This window comes from Chelonia mydas, chromosome 2 (assembly GCF_015237465.2).
Source record: "Chelonia mydas isolate rCheMyd1 chromosome 2, rCheMyd1.pri.v2, whole genome shotgun sequence".
NCBI classification, from domain to species: Eukaryota; Metazoa; Chordata; order Testudines; family Cheloniidae; genus Chelonia; species Chelonia mydas.
The window spans coordinates 213,305,500-213,328,108 of NC_057850.1; the positions used below are offsets into that span (position 1 = coordinate 213,305,500).

The window sequence follows — 22,609 nt, forward strand, 5'->3', positions numbered from 1 at the left end:
GTTTTTGACTAACTCTCTGTTCAAAGACTGATGTTTATAGTGCAAAATAAACAAGTTGCACAAAGAATATACCCAGACTCTGTGTCAGTAATTTTCCTCTGATTGGCAGCTGCCTTGGGAGGCTCTCACATGTACTACCACTTTGCACCGGGGTGCCAGTAATAATAACAGGAGATGAAGAATTGGACCTTTGGAAGTAGTTTTTGTGAGATAATGGTATGGCTGTGCTTTCTGATCATCTTTAATTGTATCTACTCATGTGTATACTGGGAAAGGGCTTTGATAGTTATATAATACCATAGGTCTCTGGCTGGAACATTTATATCCTGAGTCCCGGCTTTCCTCACAACCGGAGACACCATTAGCGGACTATGCTCAGTGCATCTTAACCTAGCAAGGACATTTTTTGACACTACTGTTTTAATATTTGCATTATAGTCTGCAGCAGGGCTCTCCAATCCCAACCTCCCTCCCGCCCTGCTCTTATTTTAACACAGAACATGAGTGTGAGTGTGAGTGTGTGTGGGGGGGTGTCTCTCTTCTTTCTGGAGAACTTTCTTTGTGAACAGACGTACAGGGCTCCCCTGCCCGCCTTACGGGGAGCAAAGGAAATGGCTGGCGGCAGGTTGCTGAGTTAAATATAAATCTAGGGTCGACGATGACCCACCATGTGTACAGGGGAGCGGAGCAGAGCGCTGCGCCCCTCTCCGCTTGGTGGTGAGAGTAGGGCAGAGCAGCGAAGGGCGGCGTCAGGGGGAGCCCCATGATGAAACCTCGCTCCGTGTTTCAGCAGCAGGAAGACGGGGAGGAGGAGCCAGGTTTCACGGGCGCCGCTCGGCAGGTGAGGAGGGGTAGGGGAGACGATTGCCTCTACCTGTCTGGTTCGCAGCAGTCTGGCCCTCTGGAGCGGGGGCCTCCCTCAGCATCTCTGGCTGGCTGCTGAGCAAGCCCGGCCCGGCGCTGGAGGCGGAGCAGAGGTAACGGGGCAGGGAGGGCGGCAGCGGCGGCGGCGGTAGTTTGCTGTGCCCGGCAGCCGCTGGCTCTCCCCGGGCGGGGCCCGCACCGCACGGCTGGCTGGGTGGCTGGCCGGCCGGCAGGGCGCGGCGGGAGCGCTATCGCCGCACCGCTGCTCTGGGTGGCGAGCTGCTGCCGCCCGCCGCCGTGCTGCTTCCGCCGGACCGAGCTCCTTCCTGGCTTGTGCCTGGCCGGGGTGTGCTCCGCTCCCCAGCTCCCGGCTGGGGCCCTCCAGCTGCGGGGAATGGCGCGCACGCCCAGGGGCAGCTGGTCACTCGCGGGAAGCATGTTGATGTTTTTCTTTTGCCAGCTTCTCCTGTAGGCCCCGATCCTCCAAACTCTTACCCGCCTGCTTAGGGACTGCTCGTGGCACAGGGCTGGAGGAACGGGGCCTTACTATGTGTGTTGCATTAGTGCCTAGAAGACCCAAAGAGTGAGGGCCCCGTTCTGCTCGGTGATGACTACACAGAGGCAGACACTGGCCCTACTAAAGTTTGCGGACTAAAGCCCCGAGCCTGTAAACTAAAGCCCCGAGCCCGGATTCGTGCGAGCAGATGCCTCTGCCCACATGGAGCCACAACCGCTGGGCTTCATGTGGGCTATGCAGTCCTTAAGAGGAGAGGCTTACTGACTCATTGCTGTGCAAAGCTGTACGCCTAAGAATTGCATCAGACAGAGGATGTGAAGAAAGCAATACGTGTTACTTGGGCTATCAGCGTTGCGACTACTGGGGAAAGGAGGGTTTTTAGACGAAATTTTGCTGAATGAAATGGGCTTACCTCCCGTCCCCCCAGAAATTCACTCCATGGTCAGGTTTCAGAGTAACAGCCGTGTTAGTCTGTATTCGCAAAAAGAAAAGGAGGACTTGTGGCACCTTAGAGACTAACCAATTTATTTGAGCATGAGCTTTCGTGAGCTACAGATGAAGTGAGCTGTAGCTCACGAAAGCTCATGCTCAAATAAATTGGTTAGTCTCTAAGGTGCCACAAGTCCTCCTTTTCTTTTTACTCCATGGTCAAACCATTTGAAAAAGGTTGTCCTGCGGTGTTAAAGAGACACTGCCAATTTGAAATCTAGTCAGTTACAAATACATTGAAAGTGGTTTTGAAGTACCTACAGCTACCTCTGAGTCTGTCTGCCAATTTTTGTAGCTTGGCAACTCCATTTCCCTGTTTTTTGTTTAAAATTTTTTCCCCCTACCCTGTTGCTGTGTGGAAGACCCATGCAAACAATAGAGGAAATACACAATAGTGAAACAGCTACATTGACTGTGCAGAAAGTACCGTCAAGTACACAAAGTGAATAAGAGGAAAAACACGTTCCTCTGTTTTTCAGTTTCACCCTACTTTAAAAGGGAGAATGTCTTCACTAGCAACCTTAAAGCGCTGCTGCGGCTCTCTCCTAGCACTGTAAAAAAAAAAAAAAAAAAAACCAAAACACTCCCACCAGGGGAGCACGGCTACCAGCGCTGGGAGCACTGTCTACACTGCCACTTTACAGCGCTGAAACTTGCAGCGCTTGGGGTGTTTTTTCACACCCCTGAGCGAGAAAGTTGCAACACTGTAAAGTGGCAGTGTAGACGAGGCCTTTAGTCTTGGTAATTCTTTAAAAAACAAAGAAACCCCAAACACTCCCCCACCCTACTCAATGGACAGAAGAATGGTTTTTAAGTTAACAGGGTTGCTTGAACTGTTAGCACATTATGTATGTGTGATTTAATAATTACCATTAACAAGGAAAACAGGAATAAAAATATTGCATATGTGGAAAATGTCTGTTTGCCAGATACAATTTGACATTTGGAATGTTTTGACTTGAGTGGTTCATTTCATAAGTTAGATTCACTAGATATTTGCATTTGTCAGCAAGATCTTTCAAGAGCCTTTAGTCAAATTGTCTAAACTTAGGGTAACTAAAGCTCTTGCTTTATCAGACTCAGAAAGTCAGGTCTGTCTGCCAAGTTAGGACCAAAACTAATTTTTACCCACTTCCTGACCACATCTGATCAACCTATGATTCTGTACTTGGAATATGAGTTTGCATTCTGTAAGTAACAAACAACTAAAATAACCCACAAACATATTTACTGTATCTAAAACTGAAATTAAACCTAGTTTATTGGTCTGTGCAAGGTATGCTGAAGTTGTTTGTTTTAAATCAACCTTCTGTCAACAGGGCCTAAACCAGTTACTTTCTTCATAAGACAGTGTTTAATTATTCATATTCAAGAAATATGCTTCATAGGTATCTGTTATAGCTAAAACACATTGTATGATGACATAGCTTTCTGTTAACAGGTTCTTCATTTTAAGTAGCTGTGACACAGCCTGCAAGAGATTTCAAAATGTGTGGTATCTGGGCCCTTTTTGGAAGCGATGAATGCCTTTCTGTCCAGTGTCTAAGTGCCATGAAAATAGCTCACCGAGGTCCTGATGCATTTCGTTTTGAAAACGTCAATGGCTTCACCAACTGTTGTTTTGGTTTCCATCGTCTTGCGATTGTTGATCAATTATATGGCATGCAGCCTATTCGGGTGAAGAAATTTCCATATTTATGGCTATGTTACAATGGAGAAATCTACAACTTCAGACAGGTAAACAAACAAACAAACAAATAAAAAAAAGACTGATCTGTAGTACCTCAGTGCTGGTGAAGATTTGGAACGTCTCTAAAACACTGTGGACTAAAATGTCAGAGCAAATAATCAAATGATGCAACTTCAAAAACAAACTGGGTCAAAATCTGGAGCCAATTCATAAGTATATGAGAGATACTCAGAATACAGTAGTCCTTCAAATAGTTACAGTAAATAGTGACTATGTATAAACAGAAAGAGGAAAAATAACTTAGTAAAGAAGTCTACCCCAATTTTAAGCTTCCAAGGGGTAAGTGCATAGTCAGTGCTTACTAATAAAGAATTTGGGAGTTGGGGGGAAAATGTAAAATTACCCCCTCCACCCCCCCAAAAATGTCCTCTTAAATTTGGTATTCTTCAGATTATTTTGGGGGAGCTCTTCTGTCCTCCTTGTATATTATTTATGTTTCTGCTTAATCTCATCATATCAGATGAGATAGGACATGTCTTAAATATTCTCAATATAGATCAATACAGTGTTCACAGTGGGCCAGATTTTCAAAAATATTTAGGCACCTAAAGATACAGATGGGGTCTAGTGGAATTTTCAAAACCACCTAAGCAGTTTAGGTGTCTAAGGGTATATCAACACTTAAAGTGCTACAGTGACACAGCTGTACTGCTTCAGTGTAGACACGCACGGCTGCGACGGGAGGGGTTCTCCTATCGCTGTAGTTAATCCATCTCCCTTAGAAGTGGTAACTAGGTTGATGGAAAAAGAAAAGGAGTGCTTGTGGCACCTTAGAAGAATTCTTCCTTTGACATAACCCAGGCTGATCGCCATATTTGGGGTCGGGAAGGAATTTTCCTCCAGGGCAGATTGGAAGAGGCCCTGGAGGTTTTTTGCCATCCTCTGTAGCATGGGGCACGGGTCACTTGCTGGAGGATTCTCTGCTCCTTGAAGTCTTTAAACTACGATTTGAGGACTTCAATAGCACAGATATAGGTGTGAGGTTTTTTACAGGAGTGGTGGGTGAAATTCTGTGGCCTGCATTGTGCAGGAGGTCAGACTAGATGATCATAATGGTCCCTTCTGACCTAAATATCTATGAATCTATGGTTAGGTCTGCAAAGCCGCGTCTCTCAGCGGTGAGGATGTAGCTATGCTGAGGGTAAGTTCCCAGGGTAGACGAGTCCTGAATCTCATTGAAATGATTGGGAGTTAGGTACTCAAGTTGGGCACCCTTGAGAATCCCATTAGATGCCTATCTGCATCTTTAGGTGCCTAAATACCTTTTGAAAACCTGGCATTGTAGTCCTAATTTATTGTCTGGTTCTACCCATATCCTTAAAGTTATGCACGTTCATAAGTACCTTCCTGAATCCAGGCCTATATAAAGTCAGTCACACCAGCATGTTAAATATGGAATGTATGGGTAAGTAGCAGCTGTGATTGATAGCAAAGGCCTGACTCTGTAATGCTTACTCAGTCACGCTCCCATTGATGTCACTAGCAGTTTGACAAACTACGTGCTGCAGAGTGTGGCTCTTTCAGTGTCTGATTGTTGCGGTAAGCTACTGAGAATCATCCTAACATACTGCAGAGCAAAGCAAATGCTGAGTCCCTTGTATCAGCAGTCTGCAATACTTGCTGTGTTCTGCAGGATGTTATGGTCATTTTCAGTAGCACTTACTGCTTTCTAAAAGCAGACTCTGAACATGAATCCAACCCTGCAGTTCTTAATCCAGCAAAACTTGCATTGCCATCAGTGGGAGTTATAAAATCATGTGTGCACTGATGTAGTTAAAAACAATTTGAGTAAAGAGAGTGATTTCCAGTTGGCAAGTATGTTTTTGGAGCTTATTTGTTAAAGAACCATAGGTGAGCTCCATGGTGGCCAATGACAAAACTCCCTTTGACTTCAGTGAGGCCACGATTTCACCCCATGATTTAAAACATATCAAAAATATAGTGATAATATCCTTTTTACAGTTGCAGTCTTACAAATTATTTTTAGATGATTTTCTACCATCCGTCAGTAAGTACCAGCAGTAGATGGTTGTAATAATTTTAAAAAGTAGCACAACAAGAGCATGAAGCATACTCATGGCTGCCAAAACTTCTGGCATCTGAAACTGCTTATTTTTGTTTATGGAAGAATCTTAAATTTCACTGAACAAACTTTTGTTTGTTTTGTTTTTTAATTCCTCCAGTTAAACTGGCAAAATGAAATTCTCAGGTCAAAGTATTATTACTGTATTATGCTGGTATTGTATAATTGAAGCAAATACAGTTCAATTCCAAAGTGCTTTAGAAATATTAATGAATTAAGCAACGCCACACCCCTGTAAGGTAGATAAGTAGTATTGTCCCCATTAAGAGATTTAATTTTAGATTAAGTGAGCTCAGTGTCTCTAAAAATCTGACACAGGGTGTCTCAAATTTTACACCCAGCAACTGAAGCCCACACCTTTGAAAATTTGTCCCTGAAGTGAGTTGCAGAGGAAGTCAGTGGCAGAGCTGCAAATAGAACCTAAATCAGATCTGAAACACAGTGTATCGTTTCCTTTGCTTGTATGAAAACAAGAGTTTTCAGACTCTTATCCACCAAGTAATCGATATTCTTTTTTTTTAATTACAAGCAAGTAAATGTCCCCCTCCCCCCCTTTTTTTAAAGTAAAAATGAGTGCAGTCGGTGTCTGTGAATGCTAATCTTTTTTTTCTTTCTAATAATTTTCCTTAGCTGCAAAAGCAGTTTGGATTTGAGTATCAAACTTTAGTAGATGGCGAGGTAATCCTTCATCTTTACAACAGAGGAGGAATAGAGCAAACAGCCTCCATGCTAGATGGTGTGTTTGCATTCATCCTGCTGGACACAGCAAACAGGAAAGTGTTTCTGGGAAGAGATACGTATGGAGTCAGACCATTGTTTAAGGTGCTGACTGAAGATGGATTCTTGGGTGTCTGCTCTGAGGCAAAAGGTAAAATCAATAAAGTTCATAAATTTAGTAATCAACTTCATCGTCACCGCTGTTGAGTCAAAATATAAAAAGTCTTGAACACAAATTTTATTCTCTTGGTGATCGTTAAGGAGATAACAACAAAATTTTTGGTAATTTTATAATTAGTATAAAATCATATGTGTTCCCATTTGTTTTAAAAAAATATGTAAATAGAACTTGATAGACATTTTATAAAATAGGAAGACATTAGACTTGAATAAATGGCCTTTTAACATAGCTAAAAATCAGTTATCTACTTTTATATAGTTATGGCTGCCAAGTATCTTTATTGTCTGATTTCAGATAATATTTGAAGTCTTGATTCTGATTAGTTATACAGAAGTCAGGTGAAGTCAATGGATTTATGCCAGTGTAAATGAGACCAGAGTTTGATCCTCGGAATTCTGACTGAATTCTGAAGTAACTGGTGAGAACCTGTCGAATCAGATCAAGAAGTTTACAGTCCTGCTAAAATTTTGTAGAGGAAGAGAAAATACAAATGCTTTTAGAATAATTGCTGTCTCTTATTTGAAAGTTCAGTATCCTTTTTTTTTCCTCAGTTAGACCTCATACTTCCACCTAGGGTAACCAGATAGCAAGTGTGAAAAACTGGGGACTCTTTCTCTCCCTTCCCCCTCCCCCCACTGGGCTAAAACCCATAGACACTCCCGCACCCCTTGCAGGGCAGAAGCCCCTAGTTCCACCACTCCGCCACAGGACAAAAGTGCCAAGCTCCCCCATGCCCAATCTTATAGGTGGAGAATGAGAGAGGGGTACGTGGGGTGCCCTGTGAGCCACGCTTTAACTGTAAAGACCCGCATGTGGCTCACGAGCTACAGTTTGGCCACACCTTCTATATAAGACACCAGTCCTAATATCAGGACGGTCCTGATAACATTGGGATGTCTGGTCACCCTACTTCCACCGGTTCTTTATTTTTAGGAAAAACAATGAAATACTGGAACCATAGACATTAAGGTGTATAAACACTACCAAACTGGGATAGGAAGGGAGTTTATTTGAATAAGATCTAAACAAATCTCTTGTTTCCTCACATTTACCCTTGAACTGCTGTATATGTGTTTCGTTATTGGCATCCAGATTAGCTCGACCATTGTAATGATGCAATCTCAGAGACTCAATCCTACAGTCTTTTTTTTTTTTCATTTGTGCTTAACTCCCTATGGTAGGGGGTTTTTTTTGTTTCGTTTTGTTTTTTCCCCTTTTCCCCAATAAGGACTGCTCACAGTTCCCTTCTGTATCACTGCTAAAATAACTTAACTTTTTTTGAAATCCATCTGACTGCATCCAAATAACCACGTGGGGACATTCCCCTTTCAGTTTTTGCAAAATACTCCCTGTGACTTCACCAGAAGTTTGATGTGTAGAATGAAAGTAAAATATGGCCCTTGACCATTTTATTGCCGGTCTGATCCTGAGGCCTTTATTAGAAACAACACATTCAGGTTCTGAGTCTATAATTTAGTAATTATGGAATTGCTAAATTGATATAAATAATTACTTATTTTAATATCAACTCTGCAGTGACTTTGGCTGCTTAGTGATTTTTGTTAACCTCTTTTTGGTTTTATATGTAAACTTTTTTTTCAAAGTGGGTAATCTAAAGTCCAGAAGAAAGTTCAGTGTCTTAGTTTGACCAGTGCTGCTAATTCCTTTCATTGTTACTTTGTCTTTCAAGCTTGCACAGGCGCTTGACCCTGTCACTGTATTCAATAATGCCATATTTTCCCTAAAACATCTCAGTAGTAAAATACTACTTAGCAGTTAGAAGCTGAGTTATAGTAAAGTTTGCCCTGTGCTGCGCTGAGACCTGACCCTGTGCCGTGCAAGTCAATGGGAGTTTTGACACTGACTTCAATAAGCACAGGACCAGACCCTTTGGTGCATTAGGGGACGAAGTGAGTGTCAAGAGCCTCTTTCCCCACACAGACAGCAAGATAGGTAGAGTTTCTCCATAGGGTTAAAAGATAATATGGTAGCCTATGAACCATGACCCCAATGAGGTTGTCTGTTGTTTTGGTGGCTTGATCATAGCTAGATGGGCGTATCATGAGCTGCATGCTGCTGTTAGTAGCAAGTGCTAGTTACAGGGAACACCCTGTCCATGTTTGTTTTAGAGCAGCAATAAAGTAAACTGCAATCTGTTGTTGGGAGGACTCCTGAATCAGAGGAGGTCTCAAGTAGCATATCCTCCCCCCTCCCACCTCCGTCACTGTACTAGCCAGGGCAGAATTAGATTGTAATAGATAATCTGGAGAAAAATATTTTGTATCTAATTTTAGGCAGCTCAGGGACCATGGTGATAGGCATGGTAAATACTCCTCCACATTTTTTCATGTTTGCAGGTCTTATCAACTTAAAGCACTCCATGTCCTCTTGTCCTAAAGTGGAGCCATTTCTTCCGGGACACTATGAAGTGTTGGATTTAAAACCATCTGGCAAAGTTGCATCAGTGGAACTGGTAAAATTTCATAGTTGTAAAGATGAACCTCTGCATGCTGCTTATGATACAATGGAACATCTGCCTGCAGGTAACACAGCAAAGAAATAGATTTTTATAGCCTTGTTTTAAATTAATCAGAATAATTCATTACTTAATTTTTCATGAACATGTAACCTGTATTGTGTAGTATAAGTGGTAGAATCATTTGGCAAAGAGCTGAAAAGAAACCTTAGGCTGTAGGGGCATGATATTTGGGGGCTCTCTTTGTATGTGCTTGCGAATATATTGGAGCTCCTACATCCTTTTCTGAAATTCATTTGATAGCAAACAATGTTGTATCCTTATTTAGTTTAGTCCAGCAAAGCCTTAATGAAACCCCCGAAACAAGGATGTTTGCTTGTTTCCTTTCGTGGCAGGTTTGGATCTTGAAACGGTGAAAAGCAACATTCGGCTTCTGTTTGAAAATGCTGTTAGAAAACGTTTAATGAGTCACAGAAGAATTGGCTGTCTTTTGTCAGGTAAATATCGAAACCTAGAATGATTATTCTTTCCCTCCCTGCTCTCTTCTTCTTCCCCCCCACCCCCTGTGCCAATAAATAAAGTGCTTACTTACTCTGGTATGTCTGTGATGCATCTAAAATAACACGACTTTTAATACACTTTTTCTACCTACCAAAAATTTTAACAGAAACTTGAAGGAATTTTTGAAGATTTGTTATGGTCTTTATTGAGCCTCTTACTATATTATTATTATTATTATTTATTATTTATTATTATTTTATTATACCTAATGGAACCTGAGCTGGGACGTTGGATTGCAGAGTGCCTGGCCATCTTTCACTAAGAAGATACAAAAACAACTCTTTAATCAGTGCTAATCCAATGTACTCATAACATTATACGGCTTTTTAGTGAGGGTAAATATCTTATAAAAATGAGACATCACCTCACTATTGCAAGGTAAATCTATAGAGAGGCCTCTGCATATTCCAGAAAAGAGGGGGAGTTGGCTTCTTTTCTGCCTTTTACCTCCCCTTGTGTGTGTTTGTGGGGGCAGGGAGAAGGCATATCCTGTGTGTACTGACTTAGGGGCATCTGGGCCAAAACTAATCACTAACTTTTTTTTCAAAGGGGGTAATCTAAAGTCCAGAAGAAAGTTCAGTGTCTTGGCTGGGAGGCAGTGTGCTCTAGTGTTAAGGCATTTACAGTAGAATCCAGATATCTGCTGTCTAGTATTGGGTCTGACATTTGTTTCACTACAATTTTTTTTTAGGAGCTCTTATTGGCAGAGTTAAGGTAGGTTGTGCATGTATGTATGCATGGCATAATGACATACGTTCACTATGCATCTTATCAGGTATGTATTGGAATGAGGCAGGACTCAAGAGAAGATTTTTAGTTTGACCAGTGCTGCTAACTCCTTTCATTTACCTACATAAAAGCTGGGGTGGGTAGTGTGGTACTGGGGATGGGACAGTCTCTCTCTTTCCCCCCTTCCCCCACCCCACAAAAACAAAACAAAAACAAAACCCCAAGCCAAAACAGTTTCAAAATTTAAAGTTCTCAAGTTACAGCAGCGTAGTCAAATCTCCATAAATACAATCCAGGTACACACTAATTGTGTACTATTTACACAATTGTTGCCCTGTGCATGCAGTTTCAACAGTGTGTTTTAGCAAGGGATGTGGCAGTAAATGAGAGAGGCAAGAAGAATTGTACATTTTGCTTTTAAAATGGCAAGAAGGATAGTGAAGCTGAGGGAGGGTATGCCAGATGGCTGGAATGGTAGCTGCAAGCAGAAGAGAGAGTTGGGGACTGTGAGCAGGCCAGAACGGGCAAAGCTGATGGAGCAAGTGGAGTCTTAAGGAGAATGTTTGTTAGCGGTAGGTGGAAGCATAGTCATGAAGGAGACAAGTATAGTTTTGTATTGGAAGGAGGGTGGGGCGGGGAAAATCAGTCTAATTTTGGCAGGATGGGCAGAGAGAAGGTATGTTTATTTAGAATCATTATACCACCACGGAAGATCTATTTGTGTATTTAAAAAAAGATTTCTGTTGTGGTTCTTGGACAGCACATACACTAGTAATTGCTACTACAGCTGTTCCACTGAAATTGTACAGTGCCATCTTTTTCTTCTAGGGCTCTGTTCCACCCTCATTTGTACATCATGTGTCTTGGATTCACACATAATTTAACAAGGAAGACCTATGTAAATCATGTTTCCATTGTACAGATGCTTGTGCCTTAAAAACATAACGAAATAAATTGTTTTGCTGATAGGGGGTTTGGATTCCAGTTTGGTTGCTGCGATGCTTGTGAAACTGATGAAAGAATCAAGCGTCAGTTACCCTTTACAAACCTTTGCCATTGGAATGGAAGACAGTCCTGATTTATTGGCTGCCAGAAAGGTATGGTAATATTTTTGTCTTCAGTTACAGTTAGCGTGCTCAAGCTGAATAGAGAATACTGCTTTTACATTACCTGTATAAGGTCACAATGCGTCCTGGATGTAGTCTTAATTCTCTTTTGGGTGGAATCAGAATTTGTGGTAAAACCAAGTTTGCACAGCATTGGTTTTGCGTCTTAATTAAATTACAGAAATAGATTGGTTTCATTTGTTTGTTCTTATGTATTTGAAAAATCTTTTTGTGACCAAAACTGTCACTGCGTTATTACTACAAGGAGAGCCCTGCAGATGGACTGGGATCCAGGGAGTCCTGCAGGACCCGCTGCCATAATACCAGGAGTGGGTAAAATGTACTTTGTTGCAGGCATGATTTGGGGGCGGGGGGGCAAAAAAAACCAGACTGCAGAAATTTGTGGGACATCACTAAATGGTTTAAGCATGATTTGTTCTATTTTTTTAATGGTAAAAATTGTTTTTATAATATATAAAAACATTAACTTTTTTTTGGTAGCATGGGGGGATCTGTCTTTCTTGCAGGATCTAAGGTTTTTGCGGGAGCAGGGAAAAAATATGTGAGCAGGTGGCAGTGGGTATTGCAGGGAGATATGGGAGCAGGATTAAAAAAAAATAGTCTCACTCATGGCTCTGCCGCAAGGGCCATGCTTTCAGAGGTGCCTCAATTCTGCCTCCATTTGTGGCTGAGTCCAAGGATAAACCACTAAACTTTTAGATCTTGGAAGAACCACTGGAACTGTCTCGTCTAGCATCTGTCTATGTGAATGAACTTGTAGTTTAGACAAATCTTTTGGGGGGCACTGTGCTGTCTTTTAGGCTGTGTGGTACTTAAAAAAAACAAATGTCACAACTATTTACAGCCATTACAGATTCCACTGTGCTTTGTGTAAACACTGGAGTTAGAATAAACTGTAATTTGGGAAATATTTTCCACCGCAGTTTATAGTGGATATCCGTTTTATTTTCTTCCTGTCTTAATCAGTTATGTAATTTTTGTTGCAAAATTTTTGTCTGGCATTTTAGTGATATGTTGTGGATGTTTGCAAAGCACTTTGAGTTAAAAGGCAGATTACTAATGTAATCTGTTATAAACAGGTAGCTGCTTATATTGGCAGTGAACATCATGAAGTAATATTTAATTCTGAAGAAGGAATTCAGGCATTAGAAGAAGTTATTTTTAGCTTGGAAACATATGATATTACAACAGTAAGAGCTTCAGTTGGTAAGCTATTTATTTTAAATATACTCTTTACTAAGTACTGATGTATTGTTTTACACGAAAGGTATTATCCTCGTATACTGTCTAATGATCAGAGAGGAGCTGGGAGCCAGGAACCCTGATTTCTATTTCCAACTTTGTCATTGTCTCAGGACTTTTCTGCACAAACACTTATTTCATGGAAGCTGGGGTGTAAATCTACTCAATCCTAGCCTGCCATGAACTAATTGTGTGGATCCTGCTGCCACGCACTAACCGTTCTAGTGCTCTTTGATCTACTCTGCTTTGAAACAGGAGTAAATCAGAGGTCACTAGGGAACTGTTAATGCATGGCAGCAGGGTCCGCGCAGACACTTATTTTGTGGTAGGCTAGCGCGGGCTAGAATTAGACTACAGTTTGTGATGAACTAAATGTTTTTGTAGACAAGCCCTCCGTGTGGGACCATGACAAGTTATTGGTAAGACAGGTATAACAGCATTTACATTCCTTTGAGGTTTATTGAGGCTTTGAGATCCTTAAATGAAAGACAGAGATTCAGATTTTAGGGCCAGAAGGAAATATTAGTTCATAAAGTCTGATCTCCCATAAAACACAAGCCATAGAATCTCAACCATTTACTCCTGTTCTGAACCAAAAATTTCATGTTTGGCTAAAGCATATCTTTCAGAAAGGCAGGCAAAGTTTTGTGAATTCAAAATATATGTACTATTTTGCCATAACAAATATGGAAGCATAAATATTTTTCTTCACATTTTTGTTTGCATTCAAATGTGATTTTAGTATGACAGTGTAGTAGAACTCCTTGAAATAAACACCGGGTAATGAACTGAGTCTTTTTTTAAAAAACAAACAAACAGCTGCAACAAAACCAAAACGATTTTATTACTAAACTAAATCATGTGGAAAGGCTCGATGAGGAGAAGGCTGAATTCATTGTATGTATATGAAGAGAATAGAGAAAATTTCTTAATACAGTGCTTTGGAAACGAAATGGACTATACAGTATAACTGTTAAGGTGAATTTACAGCAGTAATAAATATTTGACTGATTGTTTTCATTCTTACAAATATAAGCCTTAATTCAGGAAAACATCCCTATTCATGATAGCCGTCAAGCATGTGCTTAACTTTAAGCATGTACTTAAGTCCAACTGACTTCACTGGGACTTAGCTTATATGTATCAAGGCCACTTATACGTATATTTTTCCCTTCAGTTGTTTTGAGTTTTAAGGACTAGTTCTAGGAAAGCATGCACCATGGGAACAGTTAGACACAGAAAATATACCTAAAATGATATGGGTTAGTGATATTTTATTGGGATTGAAAAGCAGAAAGAGTTGCTACTGTTGTGGCTTTCAGCTGTTTCCCCCTCATTTCTAATATGTCAGAGAAGCACTGAAACACTAAATCCAAATAATTACTGTGCTTCTGAAGTCAGAATTTTGTTCAGTTATAACTGAATTTACAATAACTTTGTAAATCTGATTTTATTGTTTTAGGTATGTATCTGGTTTCCAGACACATAAGCAAGAAAACAGACAGTGTGGTCATTTTCTCAGGGGAAGGCTCAGATGAGCTTACACAAGGCTATATCTATTTCCATAAGGTAAGAACAACATTTTGCTCTCAAAGGAAAAAGGATTCTTGTTTGTGCATGGCCATATTGGGCCACAATAATCAGGAAAGAGTCCTTGGAATACATTAATTCTTTCTGATGCTGGTACTTTATATCCACTTACAAGTAAATAATGTATTAAAGTGGACGAATAAGTAAGTATTCAAAACCCCAATCTCGCAAACACTTTTGCACGCAAGCTGTTGTGCATGTGAGTAGTCCCACTGAAGTCGAATAGTAGAGTTTTAAGAGAACGTCACCAGCTGTGTACAGGGTCCAGACATTTCCTTTTTCCTCCTATTATAGGCTCTTCCTTTTAGAGATCATTATGCATTTTTGTAATAATTTTTAATTCAAACATTTTTTTCTCTTCTACATTTTTAAAAGCAAATTTAGAGTTGGTTAAGGTGCCAGCTAGAGATTGAAGGGCAGATCTTCAGCGGTGTAAATTGTCATAGCTAACTGAGTTCAGTGAAGCTCTGACACTTTCTACCATCTGAGGATTTTCTCATTAATTCCTCTGTTTATTTATGGAATAAGGACAGTCCTGTCATAATGCAGGTTTTCCCATACTGTCCTGCTAATGTGTGTCAACACTGACCTGCGGAGACCACTTCTAAGGGTGAATAAACAGTTCATTTGTCTTTCCCTGCAGTTTTTGGCCTCTGTACTGAGGCTGCCAAGTGTGAAGTCAAAGGAGCTATGCTGATTTACATTATTAGATGAGAATCTGGCCTAAACATCATCTTATACTTTTTGTGTAATAAATATCACTTACATCCTCTTGGCTTGTAGTGAGAACTGTCATAGTAACAGATGTACAATCTTAAACAATCATTATTATTATTTAATTCAGCATTTCCATGTAACTGCTTCCAAACAAATTTAATTGAGGAGGTTGATTATTTGAGTCCTTAGGGCCCTGTTCTGAGATCGCTTATGTCCTACTTGGATTCCTGAGAAATTTTTAATAGAAAGAAGACACTGGGGCGGTTTTGTCCAAATCACGTGAATTTGGCATTCTCCCCATAGAATGTGTTGTAGCTTTGGGGAATTGCACAGGGCACATGCTATTTGTACAGTATTGGAATAAGCCCATGAGTATGAGCATGCATGTTGCGTGTTTCTAAAAAAGTGAGGAAGGTTAGGGAAAGGAGTCCTAATCATCCAATTATATGTAGTCTCCTCAAATGCTTAGAAATTGTGAAATAAGTCGGCATGCAGTGTAAATTTGTGTACAGATGCTTTAATGTTCATGCCCTAAACGTGTAGCGTATCACTGTATTATGGAATACGCTGCAGAGTACAACTTCTCCTTCTGTGCAAAGAAATCACTGGAAATCCCATATATGCTACAGAAAATTCTCAAAGTAGCAATACACCCATGCATTATGTGTGTGTACTACTTTTGCATGTATGTTACAGGCCCCGTCTCCTGAAGAAGCTATGGAAGACAGTGAGAGGCTTCTGAGAGAACTCTACATGTTTGATGTACTTCGTGCAGACAGAACTACTGCGGCTCATGGGTAAGGCCTGTTTTAGGCTCCAACAGACCACAGTTATAGGTGTAGTTTAAGAACCTAAGTAGACTAGAATCTTAAAGATCTTGCTGTCCTCTGTGAAATTACTAACATCTGAACACTGGCGCATTTGGTAACATGTAGAGGGAAATATTACCCTCAATTGTCTTCATCTATAATTCAGTATATTTTAAGGGACAAATTTGTTATCTGTTTATTGGTGGGACCAGGATCTGGCCCTAAAAGCTTGTGGGAGCAGGAAAGCAATATCCTTTTTTGTGGCTTCATGGTTTTAAAAAAAAAACAAAACAGAAAAAGATACCTGTTAAAAGTATCAGCTAGAAGGCTGGAGAACAGTATAAAGTTACATACCAAGATTAAATTGGATTTGTATCCTGAAGGAATCCAGGTGGAGAATTCACAGGATTGTGCAGAGTTGATCATATCAAATGCACTAGGTTGCTATTCTGCTAATTGATGCAGGAAAGGCCTTTGTCTAGGAGGAGTAATCTTTGTTATGAGCAGTACACAATATTTACTGTATTTAGAAATGTTAGTATTTTGGGGGGGGGCCGGGAAATGGCCCTTCCTGACCAAGATAAAATCAGAAAGTTTTAAAAATAACTAAAGAGTTTAGGCAATATGTTTATAGGACCTCTGGCATAAACAACAGGGATGCATCTGAACATTAAGGAATGGAAACTGGATGGAAGGAAGAAAAAAGGAAATTTGACAAGACAAAGTTACAGAATATTAATAAAGAAGCTGGATAGATATGAAGGGAAGGAGGGTCTTGTGACTAAAATACAAGACTTGGGCAGTCAGGAGATCCAGGTTCTGTTCTTGGCTCTGCCACAGATTTGTGTGACTATGAGCAAGTAAACCTTCTTGTGCCTCAGTTTCTCCATGTTAATAATGGGGAGAATGCATGTTGCGCAGATGAGACTGGCTGCTTATTCAGGTTTGTTTACTTTCACACTTTGAATTGCCTTGTGCTTGAAGAGCTGCAATTGCCTTTTCCTGTTAGTTATACAAAAGTTTGTGAAATGCTTTATAGAACAATTGGAAAGACAAGGTGCCTGCTCTGATAACTTATCATTAAATGTAGATGTGATGCGAGAAATAGGGTAACAATCAGTATGAGGGGTTGGGGGCAAAGAAGGTCAAAGTCAAAGATGCCAATCACCTGCGGAAAATATATAGCAACAGATTCTCGTTTATGCACATTGAACAATCTTTGGCTGAAACTGAAAAGCCCTAACCTCTTACTCGGTATACAAGGGTAGGAAGTTCAAGCCTCTTCCCTGAAATATTACCGAACCGTAGTCGTTCTTCAAGGGCAGTGTGTACTGCACATTACCTGCAGTAGGTGTTCATTTTTTTGTGAGGAGGAAAACTAAGAATAATAAACTCAGTTTTGGAATGCACTAAGATACACTGGACCACTTCCACAGCTGACTTTAAGTGGAGCTACGCTAACTTGCACCGGCTGAGGTCCTGGCCCATTTCATTACATGCTTTAAACTAAAGTGCCCTGCTGCAAGTACAGGAGTGCTTGATGCAGCTTCTCGCTACCAAAGGTAAAGTTCTTATCAACTCATTTGTCACCTCAAATATGAAATCTTAGAAATGATACTAATTATCTGGCTCCACAACATATTGGGCCCAAACATAAGCAGTAAGGGCTCAGTGCTTCTGCACATGGAACTCTTGTTGAAGTTAATGGAAATTCTGCATGAGAGCATTGCAGAATCACTATGAAATGTCTTTATGGTTCCCGCAGGTGCATCTTTATTGCTATCATGTTTGAAAGCCAAACTCTGGTATGCTTTTGGGTGAAACTTACCAGATTCTGCAACAGCTTAAAACATGCTGATGCATCTCCTCACAGGCAGCTTGCTGGTTCTTGACAGATCTTTGAGGATTACAGGATTTTTTTCAGTGTTTATATGCAAAGTGCATTGTTTTATCGAGGTCTTTGTGGAACCTACTGGAGGAATTCCTATGTTTTTACATGATATCATAAACTTTCCAATAGATGGCAGCATAGACTGTGACAAAATTCTTGGACTTTTTTGGTTGATAAATACTGTACAGATAATTTACTGGATTGTACTAACTGATTAATTGGAAATTACATTTTGAGCATAAGTGAAATATTCCTATATTAAAGTACTAAACCTTGTATTCCTTCTGCTGTTCAAAATAAATGGATGTTAACAGTTATGGAATTCTAAACTAATGTGTCATGGGGTTGATGTAGTATGTTTTCTATTTTAATTTTTTGTTTTTTGTTGTTGTTTTTTAGTCTTGAACTGAGAGTCCCATTTTTGGATCACCGATTTACTTATTATTACCTGTCCCTGCCAGCAAAACTCAGAATTCCAAAGGTATACAAACCTACACAGCACCCAAAAGACATGTTGGAGATTAAGGTTGTGATCCAGCAGAGCATTAAGCAGGAGTAATCCTATAGGATTTAATGGTACTGTTCACATGCTTGATTGCTTTGCTGGATTGGCCTGATCTTTTTATTGAATGGACTTCCAAAGGGGAAGATATGTTTTAAAAATTGTCTTGTAAAATTTGTTACACTTAGGTTCCTAACATTCACAGCATTGTTATGCTTCTTGTCAATAGAATGGAATTGAAAAGCATCTCTTGAGAGAATCGTTTCAGGATTCCAACTTGCTTCCTAAAGAAATACTCTGGAGACCCAAAGAAGCCTTCAGTGATGGTATAACATCTCTTAAGAAGTCTTGGTTTTCAATTCTCCAAGAGTATGTTGATCTCCAGGTACACCTATTTATGTTAAAATTTCTGCTTGTTATCTTTGCTTTCATTCTAAGTTTTAAAGCCACTGCAGATATATTAGAAATTGCATCAGCCAATGAAAGGTGGAATTTGCACATAGTCCAGAAAATAAATACTTGAGTTTTGAAGTTCTCATTGTCATTTGTTCAAGAATATTACAGGAGCAAGATTGCTTTTAAGAAATGAAAGTACTTCAGGGTATGAAAACTGTTGTAGTGTGAGGTGAAATTTTAGATGGAAAGAAACGATAAAATCTCATGAAAAGGACTATGAAAGGCAGTTGATATGCTTAAGTGAAGGAAATAGCTGGATTACAAATATATGTGTGTGTTTAGTTTATGGATAAACCTGTTTGATTCTGGGTTCCGTGTGAGAAATGAATGCTGGAGCTGCGGTACCGTGGGAAATCCTTCATCTTAGGGCAGCTGCTGTAGTTTATACGAGCCATTTATATCACCGCTGCCCGCTGTTACCCAGCTGCAGAGTTAGTGCAGTGTCAGTTTTTGGTAGCCACACTTGTTTGTAGCGTAGTAGGCCCTTTTTGGAGCTGAAATCTCTCCTTACCGAGCCAGGCAGTGTAACTGCAGCTACACTTGCTTTGCGCAGGGGATTGTGTGTAAATGATCACTAGTGGTAGGACATAATGCCCACCTTACCCCAGCCTGTGGGTGAAATTCACCTCTGCTGGCGCCAGTGCAGTTTATGCCCTTGTACAACAGGGAAAGATATGCCAGCAGAGGCATCTACCTCCAAAGGAGTGGCTGATAGGGTCTCTGCTCTGTACCCGCGCTGGGGGTTGGAAGGAGATTAACTTTATGGTTGTGCTCTGTTGGAGCCCTGCTGGTGGAAGCTGATCACCTGAATCAACCTTCTTCATCCCTACCCTTAGTGGAATGGAGACTGCAGGAGACTTCACCTCTGCACTCCCACTCCTGAGGTACTTTCTGCCACTGGAAGCCTGCAGACTGGGTTGTGCTGATTGGAGTGAATTAGAATCCATTGTACGCAGACAGAAGAGAACCTATCAAGAAGCAGATAACTGCATAGCCTGAGCTTGCTCGGAATCATTCAATAAAGAGAGAAAGGCAGGAAGGAAATGGGGAGATACTTTTGTAAGTTTACTGGAAAAGAGAATTTTAGATTCAAAAAAGTTGATACGTTCTGTGGAGCTGGAAACAACATTGCACTAATAGGGCCATTTATGAGACTAATTCTCAATAAAGTTGGGCAGATTGAACTCAGTGGGAGCCATGCACACATCCTAGGGCAGAATTTCACCTTTTAGAAAGCTTTTAGTCTCTTCCTGAAATTTAAGAAACGGTGGAGTTAATGGTAAATCCTTCTACCCTGAGATGATGGTATTTTGACTGCAGCTCATGGTCTGGTGAATAATTTATAAAGCAACTTCACAGCTTAATTTTTATTTCACTCTTGTCCATAGGTTGATGACCTTCTGCTGGAAAAGGCAGCAGAGAAATTTCCTTTTAATCCTCCTAAGACTAAAGAAGGTTACTACTACCGCCAGATCTTTGAGAAGCACTACCCCGGGCGAGCTGATTGGCTCTCCCATTACTGGATGCCAAGATGGATTGAAGCTACTGATCCTTCTGCTCGCACATTGAAACATTACAAGTCAGCTACCAAAGAATAAGTATTCCAGTAATTTTGAAACACAAATTACTTGTCGCCAAATGGCTCTACCTGCGCTAAAGCTTATGCAACCCAGTAGTCTAAAAGAATATTCAGAATGGATTTGGACAATGGTATTTAAGATGAAAGAGCCCTTTATAGCTAGTATAATAGTGTGAAATTCACCCCACTGCAGAGGGCTTGCACAAGGACCTCTGCCTCACTTAAACTACAGTTCTGGTCTGAAAAACTACTCTGTGAAAAGGGTACCATCTTGCTTAGCAGCTCTGCCCTTGTTAATACTCAGTCAGATTGGCTGACTTCAGTTACAAACATACATGTATGTTTTAATATAAAACCTCCTTGGAAGACTTGAATGGCTCATACAATGTGTGTTCGCCCAAATTTCATCGGGGGACGGTGGTGTATAAAATGAGCATTTATGGTCTGGACTATTCTGTCTAGGCTCCTGTGTTTAAAAACTGTAGCATTCATACGGTTACTATAGACATTGGGCAAGATCTACAGAGATTTGCAAATTCCTACAGGTACAGAGAGGCACCTAGTAGAATTTACAGAAGTGCCTAAGCAAGTTAGGTGCCTAACTAAAGTCAATTGGAGGTAGGTATTTAACCTGCTTAGGCACTTCTGAAAATCCCACTACATTCTCATTAGGCACTGTACATGTAGGTATGTCTACATAGGGATAAACCTGCAGCTGGCCTGCGTCCACTGACTCAGGCTCCAGGACTGAAAAATAGCTGTGTAGACATTCAGGCTGGAGCTCGAGCTCCTGGACCCTGCAAGGGTGGAAGATCCCAGAGCTCAGGCTGGAGCCTGAGCCAGAATGTCCACACACCAATTTTTAGTCCTGTGAGCCTGAGTCAGCAAACTGTGGCCAGCCATGGCCATGCTGTGGGACTTTTATCTTTTGAAATATCTTTGTAGATCTGGCCTGTCTATACATATAGTGGTAACAGTTTTGTTGTAAGAATTTGAATAGCATGGAATAAAATTGGCCAGTTATGTCCTTTGTTTCTACCTCAAGGGCTTGATTTTGAAAGCTGTATGGGGTTTTAACTTCATGATTCCTATTGATTCTAATGTGAGTCAAGTGGCTACACACCTGCACAACATTTGGGGAAATTTAGGAATGAGAATAAAAAGTGTCACAAGGAAACAATACCATCTTCCAAGTGCTCTTCAAGATTCAGCTGAAGCCAGAGGAGGGGGCAATGTCATGTGGAACTTTCTCTGGCACAATCTGGTCAGGAGGCCTTGCAGGATCAGGATGATGAAGACCCAGTGGTACCATGGATTCCAAGGTTCCAGGAGAAGGTGTGGGTCGCAGTCACAACGATGGCTAAGGTCACTCCAGTCCACACATTCCACTGCTCCCATTTCAATGTACAAAAAGGGGGTGAAAACCTCATCTCATGATTAATCAATGAGAGCACATTTTGGTGACTTCAACTTACAAACGTTTTCTCTCAGTTCTAGGTTCATTCAGATAATTGTTTTGCCAACTTGTGATTTTTACCAGGAGCCTTGAAGACCTCTCAGCTCTGCCTTTTTAAAAAAAAAAAAAAAAAATTAAGGAATTCAGTTTGTACCAGTCTGTTTTTAACCTTTGGTAATTTCCTAAGTTTATGTATCGGGCTTTACCTTTATGTGGACTTTTGTTACCTTGAACCACTTGAGTATAGGCCTCTGCACAACAAGGGTCTTGAAACTGTTTTGTGTTGTAACAGATTCATAGTATGGTTTAGCATCGCTTCGCTTTTTAATAAAGGTTTTTAACTGAAATTGACAGTTTGAGCCTCCTGGTGCCTACCATTTTCCTTAAGCCTAGAAGTGAAGTTTCTGTAGGACCCACCCACAACGGCTTTTGAAACAGTTTTACACCATGTTAAACAGGCGTGCCAAACTATAGTGATGCTAAGCATCTTGACTGTACTGGGATGCAAAGGAAAGATGCGCTTCTCACTGAATTTTCTGATACTCTTCAGTTTCCCCTGTTACTATTGACCCTGAGGGGGCAGCATTTGTTTTAGAAGAAGCTCTAGAGTAAAGAAAAGTTGTTTGTCTATCATCACTCTAATGTGTTTGTCACTGTAATATCAAGTTGCTGATTTGCTGCTCTGGGGCTTCCTGTCAGAGGTGAGTGCTATATTCTGGAGAAAAAGTAACATAGTGGCAGAGCCAGTTTTAGAGGGAATGTAAGAGTAACTTAGGGGTGCCAGTCTTCCATTCTCCCTCCTACCTTTAATGAGGGTCCCACCACTTCATCAATTGTTTTTATTCTCCTAGCCCCAGGAGCCAAGTCCTTCGG

At 40.7% G+C, this 22,609-nt stretch overlaps 1 protein-coding gene across 2 annotated transcripts; it reads left to right on the plus strand.

The window, feature by feature from the left end:
* The first annotated feature begins 479 nt into the window (after window positions 1-479).
* Window positions 480-22,089, plus strand: ASNS (asparagine synthetase (glutamine-hydrolyzing)). Of its 2 annotated transcripts, none has more exons than XM_027824279.3 (12): window positions 480-841; window positions 3,312-3,607; window positions 6,334-6,571; window positions 8,959-9,144; window positions 9,473-9,574; window positions 11,337-11,464; window positions 12,574-12,700; window positions 14,199-14,305; window positions 15,740-15,840; window positions 18,143-18,224; window positions 18,475-18,630; window positions 20,090-22,089. In XM_027824279.3, exons 2-12 carry the CDS (start codon window positions 3,359-3,361, stop codon window positions 20,297-20,299), a joined length of 1,686 nt encoding a protein of 561 aa, XP_027680080.1. In that variant the 5' UTR covers window positions 480-841; window positions 3,312-3,358; the 3' UTR covers window positions 20,300-22,089. The 2 variants fall into 2 exon arrangements, with proteins under 2 accessions (XP_027680080.1, XP_007061856.1); XM_007061794.4 differs by having other exon boundaries at window positions 697-977.
* The last annotated feature ends 520 nt before the right edge of the window (window positions 22,090-22,609 follow it).

Coding starts and splice junctions, on each gene's coding strand:
- ASNS (XM_027824279.3), top strand. CDS start 3,359: ATGTGTGGTATCTGGGCCCTTTTTGGAAGCGATGAATGCCTTTCTGTC. Junction 9,575..11,336: donor AATTGGCTGTCTTTTGTCAG/GTAAATATCGAA, acceptor TTTTGCTGATAG/GGGGTTTGGATTCCAGTTTG. Junction 12,701..14,198: donor AACAGTAAGAGCTTCAGTTG/GTAAGCTATTTA, acceptor TTATTGTTTTAG/GTATGTATCTGGTTTCCAGA.